General features: G+C 32.8%; 1 protein-coding gene and 2 pseudogenes across 1 annotated transcript; 1 reads left to right on the top strand and 2 right to left on the bottom strand.

The window, feature by feature from the left end:
- Positions 1–1,438: 1,438 nt before the first annotated feature.
- On the bottom strand, positions 1,439–3,272 carry LOC114416545 (glutathione S-transferase U9-like). Its single transcript, XM_028381448.1, has 2 exons — positions 2,903–3,272; positions 1,439–2,030 (listed from the first exon to the last, which is right to left on the bottom strand). Exons 1-2 carry the CDS (start codon positions 3,221–3,223, stop codon positions 1,644–1,646), a joined length of 708 nt encoding a protein of 235 aa, XP_028237249.1. The 5' UTR covers positions 3,224–3,272; the 3' UTR covers positions 1,439–1,643.
- A 1,503-nt stretch (positions 3,273–4,775) lies between these two features.
- On the bottom strand, positions 4,776–6,004 carry LOC114414089 (annotated as a pseudogene).
- Positions 6,005–7,266: 1,262 nt separating this feature from the next.
- LOC114416544 lies at positions 7,267–13,440 on the top strand (annotated as a pseudogene).
- Positions 13,441–14,381: the final 941 nt, after the last annotated feature.

The raw sequence follows: 14,381 nt of genomic DNA, 5'->3' as shown, positions 1-14,381 counted from the left end.
CAAACATTCTTTACTCTAACATAATCACAATCCTATGATGGAAGGCTAACTCTGTGTTATGCATCTGAGAGGGGTAAATACTTGGGAGATTTACACCAATGAGACAAGAACAATCATATAAGTGAACTTGACACCACACTTTAACCCAAAACATATGTATTCCAACAATCTTCGCTCAAGCGTGAGTGTCTTCCGCATGGTAACCTACTCCTTAAGCAGAAGTCATTTTTAATTCATGAGTATTCAATGATTGCCCTTAGAGCTTAATCGTGGCTGCTGCGGCTCATCTGGCCATTATCACCAACATGCTCTAGTACCTTGTACTGCCACAACACTTGTGGGACCCACTGCCTAGCCTCTATGCATGGACTCAGCTGCCAGGAAGGCTTTGAGTACAAGTAATCTCCATGTCCATGGATTTTTCGCCACCATCTTACTCGTCTGAGTTAGTCATCACATTGAACCATCGACTCTGATACCAATTGTTGTGCAACCGAGGAGGATAAACACCAAATAGATTTACACCAATGGGTCATGAGCAATCATATAGGTGAACTTGACACCACACTTTAACACAAAACCTTAATACTCAAGTTTATGAGTCTTATCCTCACTTATATGGTTCCTAACCTTCTCATTCCTACCTGATGTGAGACTTCACCTCACACTTTTATTCCAACACAATGTCTTACAATAAATCGTTCTAAGACCTTGTCGTGCACTCATCTTAAGGTTTTATTGTCTCAAGAATAAGATCATCCCACCTTTTAAAAGGAAAAGTCTTTCTCTTAGGGTAGTCATCATTAGTTAAGCAAATACAAAAAGCAACAAATGTTAAGATTTCCTTTAAAAAAAAAAAAGAAACTAATGTTAAGATTTAAAAGTGTGACAATCTCAGGCACCACACTTAACACTAAAAATATAAGATAATTTAGACTTTTGAGAATTACATATTGTAATGAGATATTCAATTTTCATTTTTTTTGTCTTAACCATTTGATTTATCAAGGAAAAGAGACTCTGACTAATTCAAAGTTTGATTGAGAGGTACATCAAGTTTGACCCATAATTGTTTCTGCGCGATTTATTCCATATTCAAAGATCAACTAGGATTTGAATCTGAACTACTTGGTTAAGTTGCTAAGTATCTTTAAGAAAAACAAATATAGTATAAAGCAAAAACCCACTAAAATTAATCCAATACAAACTAAAAAATATCAAATTAAATTAAACCAGATTTTATATTATATTTAAATTAACTCAAATTGAACCATAATTATTAATTTTAATTATCATATCAAATTCTTTTTTTACCCTGAAAATCAATTAAAATTGAAGCACAAAAACCATCTTGTCACAATATATATGTTTTACATTCGGAAAAAGGTTGGTGGACTGAATGCTATTTAACAGTGAGAAAAACAAAAAGGAAGAGAGATAAGTATAAATATGATAAACGATATCACATGATAAGGAAAGAAAGAAGTGTTTATAGAAGAGTATTTGATATATAGAGGTATATCTCTATATCATCACGCTTTACATACTCAGGTGTTACTCATCCTGTTATTGAAAGATACATACACTAAAGACTCGCAGAAGAAGCAAACGATGGACAGTCTATTAAAGTGTTGAAGTATATATCATTCTGTGGCAGAAGAAGATTTCAGTGCAGACAGCCTGAACAACTGAAGAATTCCCACTGTTTTTTCATGTGGAGGAGTTGCAATTTTCACAGCTTCAACCTCAGCAATAGCCATCAACCAAGAAAACAACACAGGAAACTTTTCTGGCACTATGAACTTGAGGCCAATAACTTCTTCATGAGCCTTGTAGGCACCATATAAAGCACAAAACACAATGTCAAGGATTCCAAAGTTGTTTTCAACACCAGAAATAATAGCATTGCCTTCTCCCAGATAGGTCTTCATTCCATCTTCTAGCACTTTCAGTTTCTCATACACGTGGTCAATGGCCTTTTGTTGTGCTTCTCCATCAGTTTTGACTACTAGAAAAGTGCTCTCCATTAACTGCAACGAAAAATTAAAGGAAAAAAAAAACATGCATTAGAACAAAATTAAGAGTGTATGGTTTAAGCAAGAAGTTTGATTTACCCAAGTTCAAAATAGGGAATCCTATATATTCCAGTTAGAATACTAAACTTAAAATAGCTAACACTTTAATTTACATGAGTGTAAAAGTGTAGTTATTGTAAATAATCTTTAATATAACTTTTAAAACAATTATTATAAAAGTCAAACGTATTTATCATGCATATTGGTTTGTGAGAATTAAATCACAGATGCATATATTACTTTTTCAAAATCATTTGAGTTTAGTTTTAATCACAAGTTAAAAAACAAAATTTGTGAAATAGAAATACCACCTACTTTTTTAGCATTCGATCTCTCATTACTTTTATCGTGTAGAATGATATCATGTGATTCATGTCGTTGATCTCACTTAGTGGGATAAGAGTTTGCTGTTGTTATCTCTTACTACTTTCACCAAACACCTGGTGTGCGATATCAAAGCAATTATATTACACCAGTTACCACGTGCACAACTCAGTCAACAAAATCTCAACTCAAATCAGCAATTTTTTTATTCATTGTTGAGTTTTAAAGCGATTGATACTATCATTTTTCTTTTTCATACATCTACTCATGGTTTTGAGAAACGGTCTATAATTGTAATTTTGGCCGAAACATTAAGGTTTTCAAGTGTCTATGATCACAATTGTAGTTTTATAGGCAGTATTTTTCTGCAATATCAAAGAACACAATAAACCGCGACCACAACTTAAAACCTTAGCATCTAATAATACTAATATTAAAACATTCTGGAAGCAAGACATGAAATGATATGGTCTAATAATTAATAAGGAAGCCAAGTTAATTACCTGATCCTGGATGAAATGACACCAGAATCGAGCTTGGGCTCGTTTGTAAGAATCACTTGGAAGCAGTTTAGGACCATCTTTCCATGTTTCATCAATATACTCAAGGATCACCATGGATTCAGCAATGGCCTTTCCATTATGAACAAGTACAGGAACCTTCTTGTGAACAGGGTTGTACTTTAGAAGCAAATCACTCTTATTTCTCAAGTCTTCTTCAACATACTCATAGGGTATGCCCTTAAAATTAAGGGCCAATTCCACCCTCTTGGCATAAGGGCTGGCCCACATCCCGTGTAGGATCACCTTGTCTTGCTCTGCCATTGCTATGGACTAATTCTCTGCTATGTTTGTATTGGATATATGATGAATTGATGATGGTGTTTATATAAATTTTTTGAACTTGATCCCCAAGTTTTTCATGTGGGGTTAGAATATAATACTCCAAATGTCAGCAAACTTGATCCCCAAGTTTTCTATGTGAATGTGAATTGTTTTAATTCAGATCTGGTCAAAATTTAAGTGAAGTCAGCAAAACAATATATTTTTCCACTCCAAGGAGAGTTTGGTTTCCGTGAGTCAACTGCATATTTGTGTAATGCTTACTTATCATTCAAGTGATAAGTCCTGTAACATCAGCAAAAATAAAAAGACTGAATCTGGTGAGGGTAATCCTCTACCCAATACATATCATTACAAGAAAAAAGCTAAATTGGCAAGCTCACTTGATTTTCAGTTCTCTTAGTGAAAGATAAAGAGCAGTATTAGAACAGTTGGCTAAGACAAAAACAATCATCCAAAATGTCCTGGAAGTAACTTCTCTGGTGGAGCAATTGGATGGAGACAATCACTCTCACAAATAATGCTGAAAAACAGCAGATCCTTTGAAAGTTGTTGAGTCCATCTGAGGCAAAAAGTTCTTCTAATTTTGGCAAGAAAGCTTGTGATAATTTTTTTTTGTGGCTAAAAAGGAAGTTTCTGATACAACATTTCCATTATGGTCCCCTAAAAAAGTTGTAATGAGAATGCTTTTAGGAACTATAATTTGATAGAAGTGTTTTTACGTTTTAGGATTTTTTTTTCTTTCAACGAAAACGTTTTTAGAAATTTTTATTTAACATTTTATCTTTTAATTTATTATTTTTCATATTTATTTCTAAATTAAATTACGCTGTTTTTGAAAAGAAATTATCAATGATCACAAATATTACGATATAAAATATTTATCTTTTTAGTTCTTAAATTTTTTTATGTTTTTAGTCCTTGAATTATTTTAATCTATTTTATTGCTTTAAATTTTTTTGTCTTACTTTTAGCTCTTTAAAAAGATTAAAAGTAAAGACAAAAAAAAACTAAAAGTAAGGATAAAAAAAATTAAGAAACTAAAAATAGACATAAGACATAAAAAATAAAAATTTAAAAAAATTTAAGCACTAAAAATATAATTTATCCAATTATTTATCATAAATCTAAAATATAATTTAATGCTAAAAATTTTTTTATTATAAAATTTGTTTATAATATAATTTATATATTTAATATTATAAATTTTAATTATATAAAATAAAAATTTATTTTGTGTTTTACAAGGTAATTACTAATATTATATTAAATCGAAACATATTACTGGTAATTTTGTCAAGTACATGATTAATTGTTCATCCACTAGTCCACTTATTGATTGACCTAAGGTTATTACCAATACTTATGAGTTTGATTTCCTTTTCTTTCCCAATTAGGATTACATTTGGGCTAACCTTGGTAAGGCCGAATACTAATAAGGACCTTTCATTTTGCGCCAATTCGTTGGATTTGTCTTAAAATTTGTGGGACGACAATTTAGACTAAGAAACAAACATTTACTAAAAGGGTCAAATTTCAAGAACATTGTAAGTTTATCATGTCGCATTTCTACTTGGAAATATGATATAATTAATTTTATGACACACTACATCAGACTAAACAAACCAAACTTTGAAGTAAAGGGGATTATACTAAATTATATCAAGCTGTGGCAGAAGATGTTAGTGCAGAGTGCCTAAAAAACCTGAAGCATTCCCACTGCTTTATCATGAGGAAGGGCTACCTCTTTCACTATATTGCTCAATTATAGCCATCAACCAAGAAAATAACACAGGAAACTTCTCTGGATCTATGAACTTTATACCAATAACTTCTTATTGAGCTTTGTAAGCGCCAAAAATTGAAACAAACACAATGTCTATAAGTCCAAAATTCTGATCAACACTAGGAGTGCCTTCTGTAAAGAAGTTCTTCATTCCTTGTTCAAGTAGGTTCAGTTTCTCATACACTTCACTAATGGCTTTTTGTTGAACTTCTCCTTCAGTTTTGATTACTTTAAGCACGTTCTCAAGTAACTGTAATAGGAAAAAAAGCAAACAAACTAAAGCATCAGAAGAAATCGACAAAGGCTTTTAGTTTTGCAAGTTTTTCTCATATATGCTGCACAGAGCTAAGTAACTAAACATCTTCAAGTTCTCCAACATGAGAAATTTTAACTTGCCCACAAAATTTATTTCTTGCTCATGTTCCTCCTATAATACTTATTTTCTAGCAGTTTAATCTTTTTTATTTCAACGATATACTCTTATCTATAAATAATTAGCATCTCTTTATAACAAAATTTTAGCTCAAAAAGTAAGGTTTTAAGCTACTAATTGCAAATACTACTATACTAGCATAAAAAAATTAAGAGACACGCATGCTTGAGTTCTATACTGAAGTTTTGTTACATAATTACCTTTTCATCAATGAATGACACCAGAAACGTGCTTGTGCTCTTTTATAGCGATCATCAGGCATCAATTTTGGGCCATCATCTGTCCAAGTTTCATCAATATACTGAAGGATCACCACGGACTCAGAAATGGTGTTTCTATTGTGAACAAAAACAGGAACCTTCTTGTAGACAGGATTGTATTTGAGGAGCAATTCACTTTTGTTAGCTAAATCTTCTTTCAAATAATCGTAAGGTATACCCTTGAGTTTAAGGACCAATTCCACCCTCTTCACAAAAGGGCTAGCCCACATCCCGTGTAGGATCACCTTGTTTTGCTCTGCCATGTCTAGCTCTTGATTTCTTTCTATTAGTCTCCTTCGATATGATATGAATGGCAAAAGTGGGAGGGTTATATAGATTCTAATTTGTTATGTCACGAACTTTTTCTTCAAGTTATTGATAAGAACATATAGTAATGATGTAAATCTTGATCACGATTTGAACATAAAGTTTAATATTAGGGACGGACCTAGAAGTGTATAAAAGGGGATCAATTTTTTTTTACATAATTATTTAAATATTTAACTATTATTAAAATATTTTATTATTAATTTTATAAATAAAATTAGAGATATAATCTATAAAAAAAATTAAATAAATATCAATTCAAAAAGTTATTTTTCTTATATATTTTTATTAATATTCTATTAATTTTATTTTTTTTCTCATATACATAAAAGATCCTAAGGAAGGGGCCAAAGCCCCTGTCTGTCCCCCTTGTATATGTCCCTGTCTAATACAATATTTTAGCTTTGACTAAACTGATTTTGTTATCCTCAATGCAGTCTTGATCAGTCATGGACACTTGACATGTTCAGCCTGGTTCAAGGAGGAATATGCAAGGGAAGAATTTGAAATCTTCAAAACATCAGGATTCAAACCTCATTTACCAAGAAAAAAAAAATACTCCTTATGTTTCATATTTATGATCCTAATTTTTTTTTATCCAAACAAAAATAATAATAAATAGATAAAAGAGTATAACTATTTTACAAAACTAACATTCTCATAATTAATTCATTGATAGAGTTTGTTGTTTATCATCAAAGGATATAAATAAAAAAATTAAATAATATTATATTAAAAAGTTAAAATCAATTAATTTAAAATTTCTTATTATGAGATAAAGGAAGTATATTTTAATTATCATTACACTAAGCCAACTGATAATAAAAGTAAAATTTTAGTTATCATTATTCTAAACCAACCATCTAAAGCACCAATATGGAGGGATAAATATTATCCTAATCATGTGATCATAAGTTTAATTTTTAAAAAATATAAGAAATATTAACCTCTTAAATGAATTTTGATAGTTTAAGAATTAATCATTGACTAAACCAACTATTTGAAGGGCATTTTTGTTATAATAATAGTAATAAATAATTTGGATTTAAGGTAAACAAAACAAACACACAATAAAAATAATAAAAAAAAAACATTTGGATTTGGATTTGCCGGCAATAAAATAGAACAAAACACAAGGGGTAAAGACCAACGGATCCGGCGTGGACTGTTGCGATTGACCAAAAGTGAAAGGGTCACACATTTGGAATAAATTTCGATCTTTAAGTGTTAGTTAAACCGACAAATTTTAATATTCCTACGAAAGAGTGAAGAATTGAAGAAGCACCCGCACTGGGACATTTCCGTACCCTCGAACTTCTCGGAGAAACAAAGACACCCATAATTCCACTTCTTCATTCCAAACACAACAAATCATCTAAATTTTCGTTCTCTACACCACAGATCCTTCTTTCTTCGTTTTTGAATTCCCTATAATGAAGCTGCGTAACTTGATTCCATAAGGGGCCCCACCACCCCCACCCAAGATTTTCATCATTTCTTTTTTGCGTCGTTCTTGTGCCAGTAATTGACGAAATCTCTCTCCTCTTTCGTTCACATCTTGTTATTTTATAATGACCTTTGTTAACCGCTATAACAGATTTTTTTATTTTTCTGATTCTTTTTTTCTTCTTCTTTTTGTATTTCTGTTTTTTTTTTTATTATGAAGAGAGAAGAAAGATGTATTTAATTAGAGGAACTGTTTTATTGAATAAAATTCTAATGTTTTGCTTTATTTTCTTTACCTTTGAATTTGCACTGTTGCTTGATTCTTTATGCTTTAAACTGAAGATTCCGAAGGGAGCCAGGGGAATAACATGAGGTTGTGGTCCATGTTAATTTTAATTTATTCACAGTTTAATGTGTTGAATGTTGAAGATTAGTTTAACTGAGATTGGTGAAGGAATTAGTTTGTCAGAAGGGTTAGAAATTGTGGATAGCTTCACAATCTGTGATTGCTGACCGCAGCAAGATTTCAAATTGGGGTTGTGCAATACTTGATTTTGCAAAAGATTACAGATAAATGCAGCAACAATTGCAGTTGGGATGCAGTCACAAAAACCCCGAAAGCCTTGATGTTGCAGCTGCAATTATGGTTGTGAACTATTCTTTAAAACCTTGGACAGCATTAGGCGGCAACTGACAATAGCTACAATGCAAATGCAACCACAAAATGAAACCCTTATATATTCGAATTATGTAAATTATTTGGTCAATAGAGTGATTTTTAGTTGCATTGATTGTTGTTGTCATTGGTTGAATTGGTCTAAATGGACCATCTTGCTTGCTTGCTAGTAATTCAATTTAAATTTATGCATTAATTTGTTTCACTTTAACAATGTAGAATTTACATAATAAAGATTCATCATGGTTACGAAAGGAAACCCTGGGGACAATAAAAATAATAGGAGTTCACTATCTATTTTCATCATTGTTGGATTGTGTGGTTTCTTCTACATATTGGGTTTGTGGCAACGGAGTGGTTTTGGAAAGGGAGACAGCATAGCGGTTGAGATTACTAAACGGACAGATTGTATTGTTCTCTCTGATCTAAACTATGAGACCCACCATGATGATAATTCTGGAACACCTAATGGTTTTGGCGCACAAGTCAAGGAGTTCAAGCCGTGTGACGATCGCTATATTGATTACACACCTTGTCACGATCAAGCGCGAGCAATGACATTTCCCCGAGACAATATGGCTTACAGAGAAAGGCATTGCCCTCCCGATGAAGAAAAATTGTATTGTCTCATACCTACTCCCAGAGGATATGCAACACCATTTTCATGACCCAAGAGTCGTGATTATGTACCATATGCAAATGCACCTTACAAGAGCTTGACAGTTGAGAAGGCTGTGCAGAATTGGATACAATATGAAGGAAATGTTTTCAGGTTCCCTGGTGGTGGAACGCAGTTTCCCAAGGGAGCTGATGCTTACATTGATGAACTTGCATCTGTTATTCCATTGGACAATGGGATGGTTAGAACTGCATTGGATCCTGGCTGTGGGGTATGTCAAATTATAAGTAAACATCCTTGTTTTGATTGCATTTATTTTGTTGGCCTCTACATAAATGTTTGCATGAAGAAACTATTGTCCATAATGAGACATTCCTGGCTAATTGTAAGCTTTCCTAAGGGAACCTCCCACTTTGGAATGCTTCATCCATGCAACATTTTCTTATTCATTGAAATAAAATTTGTTTCTTTTTCAAAATTTGAGTTTGAGCCCGTAGTTGTGCCTATTTATTATATATTGTAGCTCACTTGCTGATTATTGATGGTGCTAGGTTGCTAGTTTTGGTGCATACCTATTTAAGAAAAATGTTGTTGCAATGTCAATTGCCCCAAGGGACTCTCATGAAGCTCAAGTTCAATTTGCTTTGGAAAGAGGTGTTCCAGCAATCATTGGTGTTCTTGGAACAATAATGTTGCCCTTCCCTTCTGGAGCTTTCGACATGGCACATTGTTCTCGCTGCTTGATTCAATGGGGTGCAAATGGTGAGAATAACTATGATGTTTCTGGCCTAGTACAATTCTGGTATCTCTTTAGGAGATGATTCTGTATGTTATTCCATCTTCTATGGACGACAAATATACCTTTTTTTTTATGATATATGCATACATACTAAAAATACAGCCGTATTCAACTTGTATTGATTGTAAAGTTAAAAACTTAAAAGGTTTGCTTGTTAATTACTTGGATTTGTTCGCACTAGCCTTAGACAACCTAAACTAATTTTGAGTACTTAAACTATGGCCTGATTGTTATTTTCAAAGCTCCCTTTTTCTTATAACAGATTAATGTCTGATTTGTATTATTCACTATGTTTCTTGGTTTCTTATTTACTGTTTGATGATTGGTTAATTAAAGTAGTACTTTGGATTTATGGTTGTGAGAAATATCTTTAAACTGTATATATTGAAACTTCTTTCTCAGATGGAAAGTACATGAAGGAAGTTGACCGGGTTCTTAGACCTGGTGGTTATTGGATACTTTCTGGTCCTCCTATCAATTGGAAGAATAGCTTCCAAGCATGGCAACGTCCTGAAGATGAGCTTGAGGAGGAGCAACGGCAGATTGAGGATACTGCTAAACTACTATGCTGGGAAAAGAAATATGAGAAGGGTGAAATTGCGATTTGGAGAAAAAAATTACATAATGATGATTGCAGTGAACAGGATACTCAACCTACAATTTGTGAAACCACAAATTCTGATGATGTCTGGTAAATTATTTCACTCATCTTTTGCCCCTTCTCTTTTTTTGTTTCACTGATTAGTTAATGCTTTATGTTCGGAAAGTCAGATACCTATTATTGTTACTCTTGCACCATATTCTTTGTCAACTTGGAAGGAAAATAAGTATTTTAATTTAAATAACTGATTAAATTTCTTCTAAATTCATATTTTCTAAGTAACAATAATACACTGTTTTTGAGAAAATGATGATCATTTTGCTTCCTTGAGATGTTACTTATTGGAATTTTGAAGGATACAAGAAGTTTTAATTTTATTCTATATGCATTATGTAAGAATTATTTCTTGGCTGGTAAAATGGTGTCTTTCAAGATGGAGTACTTGACAAACATGGTTTATCTTGGATCAGATTTCTTCAATTCTTTACAAAAAGTTACTAGTGTAGTCTTAACCATTGAATTATGGACTATTGGTTTCAATAATTGTCTGAAAGGTCTGATAATGTGTAGGTACAAGAAAATGGAAGATTGTGTAACTCCTAGTAAATCAAGTGGCCCATGGAAGCCATTCCAAGAGACAATCAATGTTGTTCCTTTCAGAATTATCAGTGGATTTGTTCCTGGTGTATCTGTGAAAGCATTCGAAGAGGACAACCGGTTATGGAAGAAGCATGTGAATGCTTACAAACGGATCAACAAAATCATTAGCTCAGGGAGGTATCGCAACATAATGGACATGAATGCTGGTCTGGGAAGTTTTGCTGCTGCACTGGAATCTCCCAAATTGTGGGTTATGAATGTTGTGCCCACAATTGCTTAGAAAGCTAACCTGGGTGTTATATTTGAGCGTGGATTAATTGGCATTTATCATGACTGGTACTGTGACATGGTTTCCTTACCTTTTCTTTTTCCTCGTGGTTTCTCCTCTGCAACTTTAATTTTTCATTTAGTTACTTTTCTCTGTAAGTTTAACCTATCTATAAAAGTATAAATTAAGATGACAACTCTAAGATCTAGTAAACTTGACCTTCCACTGCATAAAGTAGTGCAAATAGTTCGCATTTTGTGTGTTTGAGTCTGTAAACCAATTAAATAGGATTTTTTTTGGTGATTTGATCAGGATTTTGAACGGTCCATTAAATTAGAAAGAGTTTGTTGAATTATATGAATTTTATCTAGATAAGGGGAAAGAAACAAAAGTTGAAATGATTGATATATGGTGTGTGATGATATGTTATAAAATAGCGAGCTACTTCAATTTATACTAATACTAGACTCTTAATTTTAATCAAATACACAGAGCAAGCCATGGAATATGGAAACCACTTTTAAGAGTTTGTGTAAAATGCTCTAAATATTCTAAGATACAATGATAATAACTTATCATATATTTTTTAATACTATCCTTCAAACTTAAACTTACTATTTTAGGTTAGTTACAATTTAACATACTAAAAGAAATTTAACCAAATATGTATCAAAATATTTAGGGACTGTAAATGGGGCCTTATTACATCTTGGGACAAAGAAAGGGCTGGTGAGAGCCATAGGCAGCATAAGTCAGTGCTATGGGAAAGAAATCACATATTAGTCAGCATTGATATGATTCCTTAATGCAAAGGGGCAACATGACAACAATCTTCCAATGTTCTTTCCGTCAATACGGTAGCATTGTAAGAGGGCCATATACTAGCCAAATCACTGACAAACTAGAGATAACTTTCACAAAAAGTTCCAAGAAATAGCACAAATGCATCAAACATGTCAGAGAGTGAATGTGTCAAATCGGATAACCCTAGGGAGACACATAAAAGTGTTCCAAACTTTCAAAAATTCAACACCAAAATGGTGACAAGATTGGGTCATGCAGAATGGTACCATTTGATATCATGTTAGGGAATAGGGATTTAGTTAAGAGGAGGAAAATAGAGAGAAATCTAATATACTATCAATTCATGTGCAATGAATTGTTACAAAATTCCAGGCAGTGACTTTTTTTATACGAGTCTAGACTCTTATTCTTAATTGTTGGCAGGTGCAATGATGATCAGTACTGTTAAACCTTATGTACAAGGGTTACATTCAAGAGTTATTCTTTAAGCAATAAATTATGCTAAATTTGCTTTCAATGGACTTTCATACAATCTACCTCGCAGAGATTTTTAATCTGAAAAGGGGTGAAACAGGGCCTTGTTCTATTTAATAATTATCAATTCTTTACCAGGTGTGAAGCTTTCTCCACATATCCAAGGACCTATGACCTTATCCATGCAAATGGCGTTTTTAGCTTGTACAAGAATGTGTAAGTTGATTTCTTTCTCATTTCCTTTTATATTCCCAGATGAAATGTAGTTTCCATGGCTAGTTGTACTTTTCTAGGCACTTGGATATAATAAATGAAGTTCGGTAACCATAAAGATAATTACAATTTGGTAAGCCTGCTAAATGTTTATAAGGGACCGTGTAGTGGAACATCTTTGGAGACAGGTGTGCAAGGGAAACAAACTACTTGCTAACTCAAATGATCAATGCAGATGTAATGCCGAAGACATTCTATTGGAAATGGACCGTATCTTACGGCCTGAAGGAGCGGTGATATTCCGAGATCAAGCCAACATGTTAATGCAGGTGAAAAGAACTGTGAAAGGAATGAGATGGAATACCAAAATGGTGGATCATGAGGACGGTCCGCTGGTTTCAGAGAAGGTGTTGTTTGCTGTCAAGCAGTATTGGGTTGTCGGTGACAACACCATGAGCTCAGTGTGATGTCCCAAGCAGTATTAAAATGGAAGAACAATTCTAAAATGACGGTTGACAAACTGATTCTAAAACTGATTTGGATTTAAGATGTTTCCAGCTGAGTCAGATACTTGGGGCATGAAAATGTCTGGTGTCATAACATTAGTGTGCATAGGGTTTTCTTGTTTTTTTTTTTTTGTTGTTAAAATGTAGAGTTAATAGATGTCCTATTTTTTAGAGTTCATAAATGATAGTCATAAAATTTTTTATTTGGCTTCTCCTGAGTCACATGTTTTTACTTCTAAAACAAGCAAACAACAAAGCATTCTTGAGATCACCAATCTATGTATATGATCTTGAAACTCAGGTCATGAGAGAGCTGGGTTTTGGTTTTACATTTTCATCTTTTTGTGTAGTCACTGGTATCTTGCTTTATGAGTGAATTTTAGGCCTTATCTTGCTCATTTTATAACTGAACATTTAAAATTTGCAGAGCAGGGTTTCAATGTTCTGACAGATATTTAAATCATGTCTCTGAGGTTGCCATAATTTTCTTGGTAAGATTTAAGCATGTACTACCAATCAGTGAAATGGAAAAATAAGCGTATATGGAAATCAATGAAATGTCTCATTTTCATAGCTCGAACAGAATTAAAGATGGCTTACCAAACACAAAATAAAGCAGAAATAAAGATGATACATATATTTTATTGTGTGACGTGACAAATCTTTTTTTTTTTTAAACAATTTTCAATGGTTACCCTTACCCTAGAAGAATTTTTTTTTTCCAATTGCTGGATTAGCAACTGCTGAGCATCTCTTCTCTGTATAATGTAATAGTATAAAGGTTTTCTAATATAACATTAATACAATAATATGGATTTTTTAAATGTTTTTTCTAATTTTGAACATCAAGGTATCCTTCAGCTGACCTTGGAGGATTGATCGCTTTTTAGAGGAAGAGATTTCCGAAGTGGATACAACCTCTCTTAACAAAGTACTCCTAGCATATTTAAACAATTTAACTATTTAATGTGTACATGGGCAAAAATCGAACTTATGCTAGCATATGTAAACAATTTAATTATTTAATGTGTGTTTGTTTTACATAAATCACACACCTTTGGAGACAGGTTAAATGGGATTTTTTTAAAGAGAAACATGGTTGAATGTGAAAATAAACACAGTCTAAGTGGGCACACTTTATTAGCACTACAAAAGTTAAATAGTATAATATTAAAAAGTGAAGGTGTTCTATCATTGGATTGCATGAAGTTGGAAATGTAATTTTTGGCGGGGAAAGGAAAGAAAAAACAACAAGAAGATATAAGGTTTGTTGAGTGGTAGAAGAAGGATAAAGAGAGAAAGGAGGGAAAGAAATTACAGATTTGAAT

Source organism: Glycine soja, chromosome 6 (assembly GCF_004193775.1).
Source record: "Glycine soja cultivar W05 chromosome 6, ASM419377v2, whole genome shotgun sequence".
In the NCBI taxonomy this organism is placed as follows: domain Eukaryota; kingdom Viridiplantae; phylum Streptophyta; class Magnoliopsida; order Fabales; family Fabaceae; genus Glycine; species Glycine soja.
The sequence above is the reverse complement of the archived record's forward strand: the minus strand, read 5'-3'. Positions and strand labels throughout refer to the sequence as shown.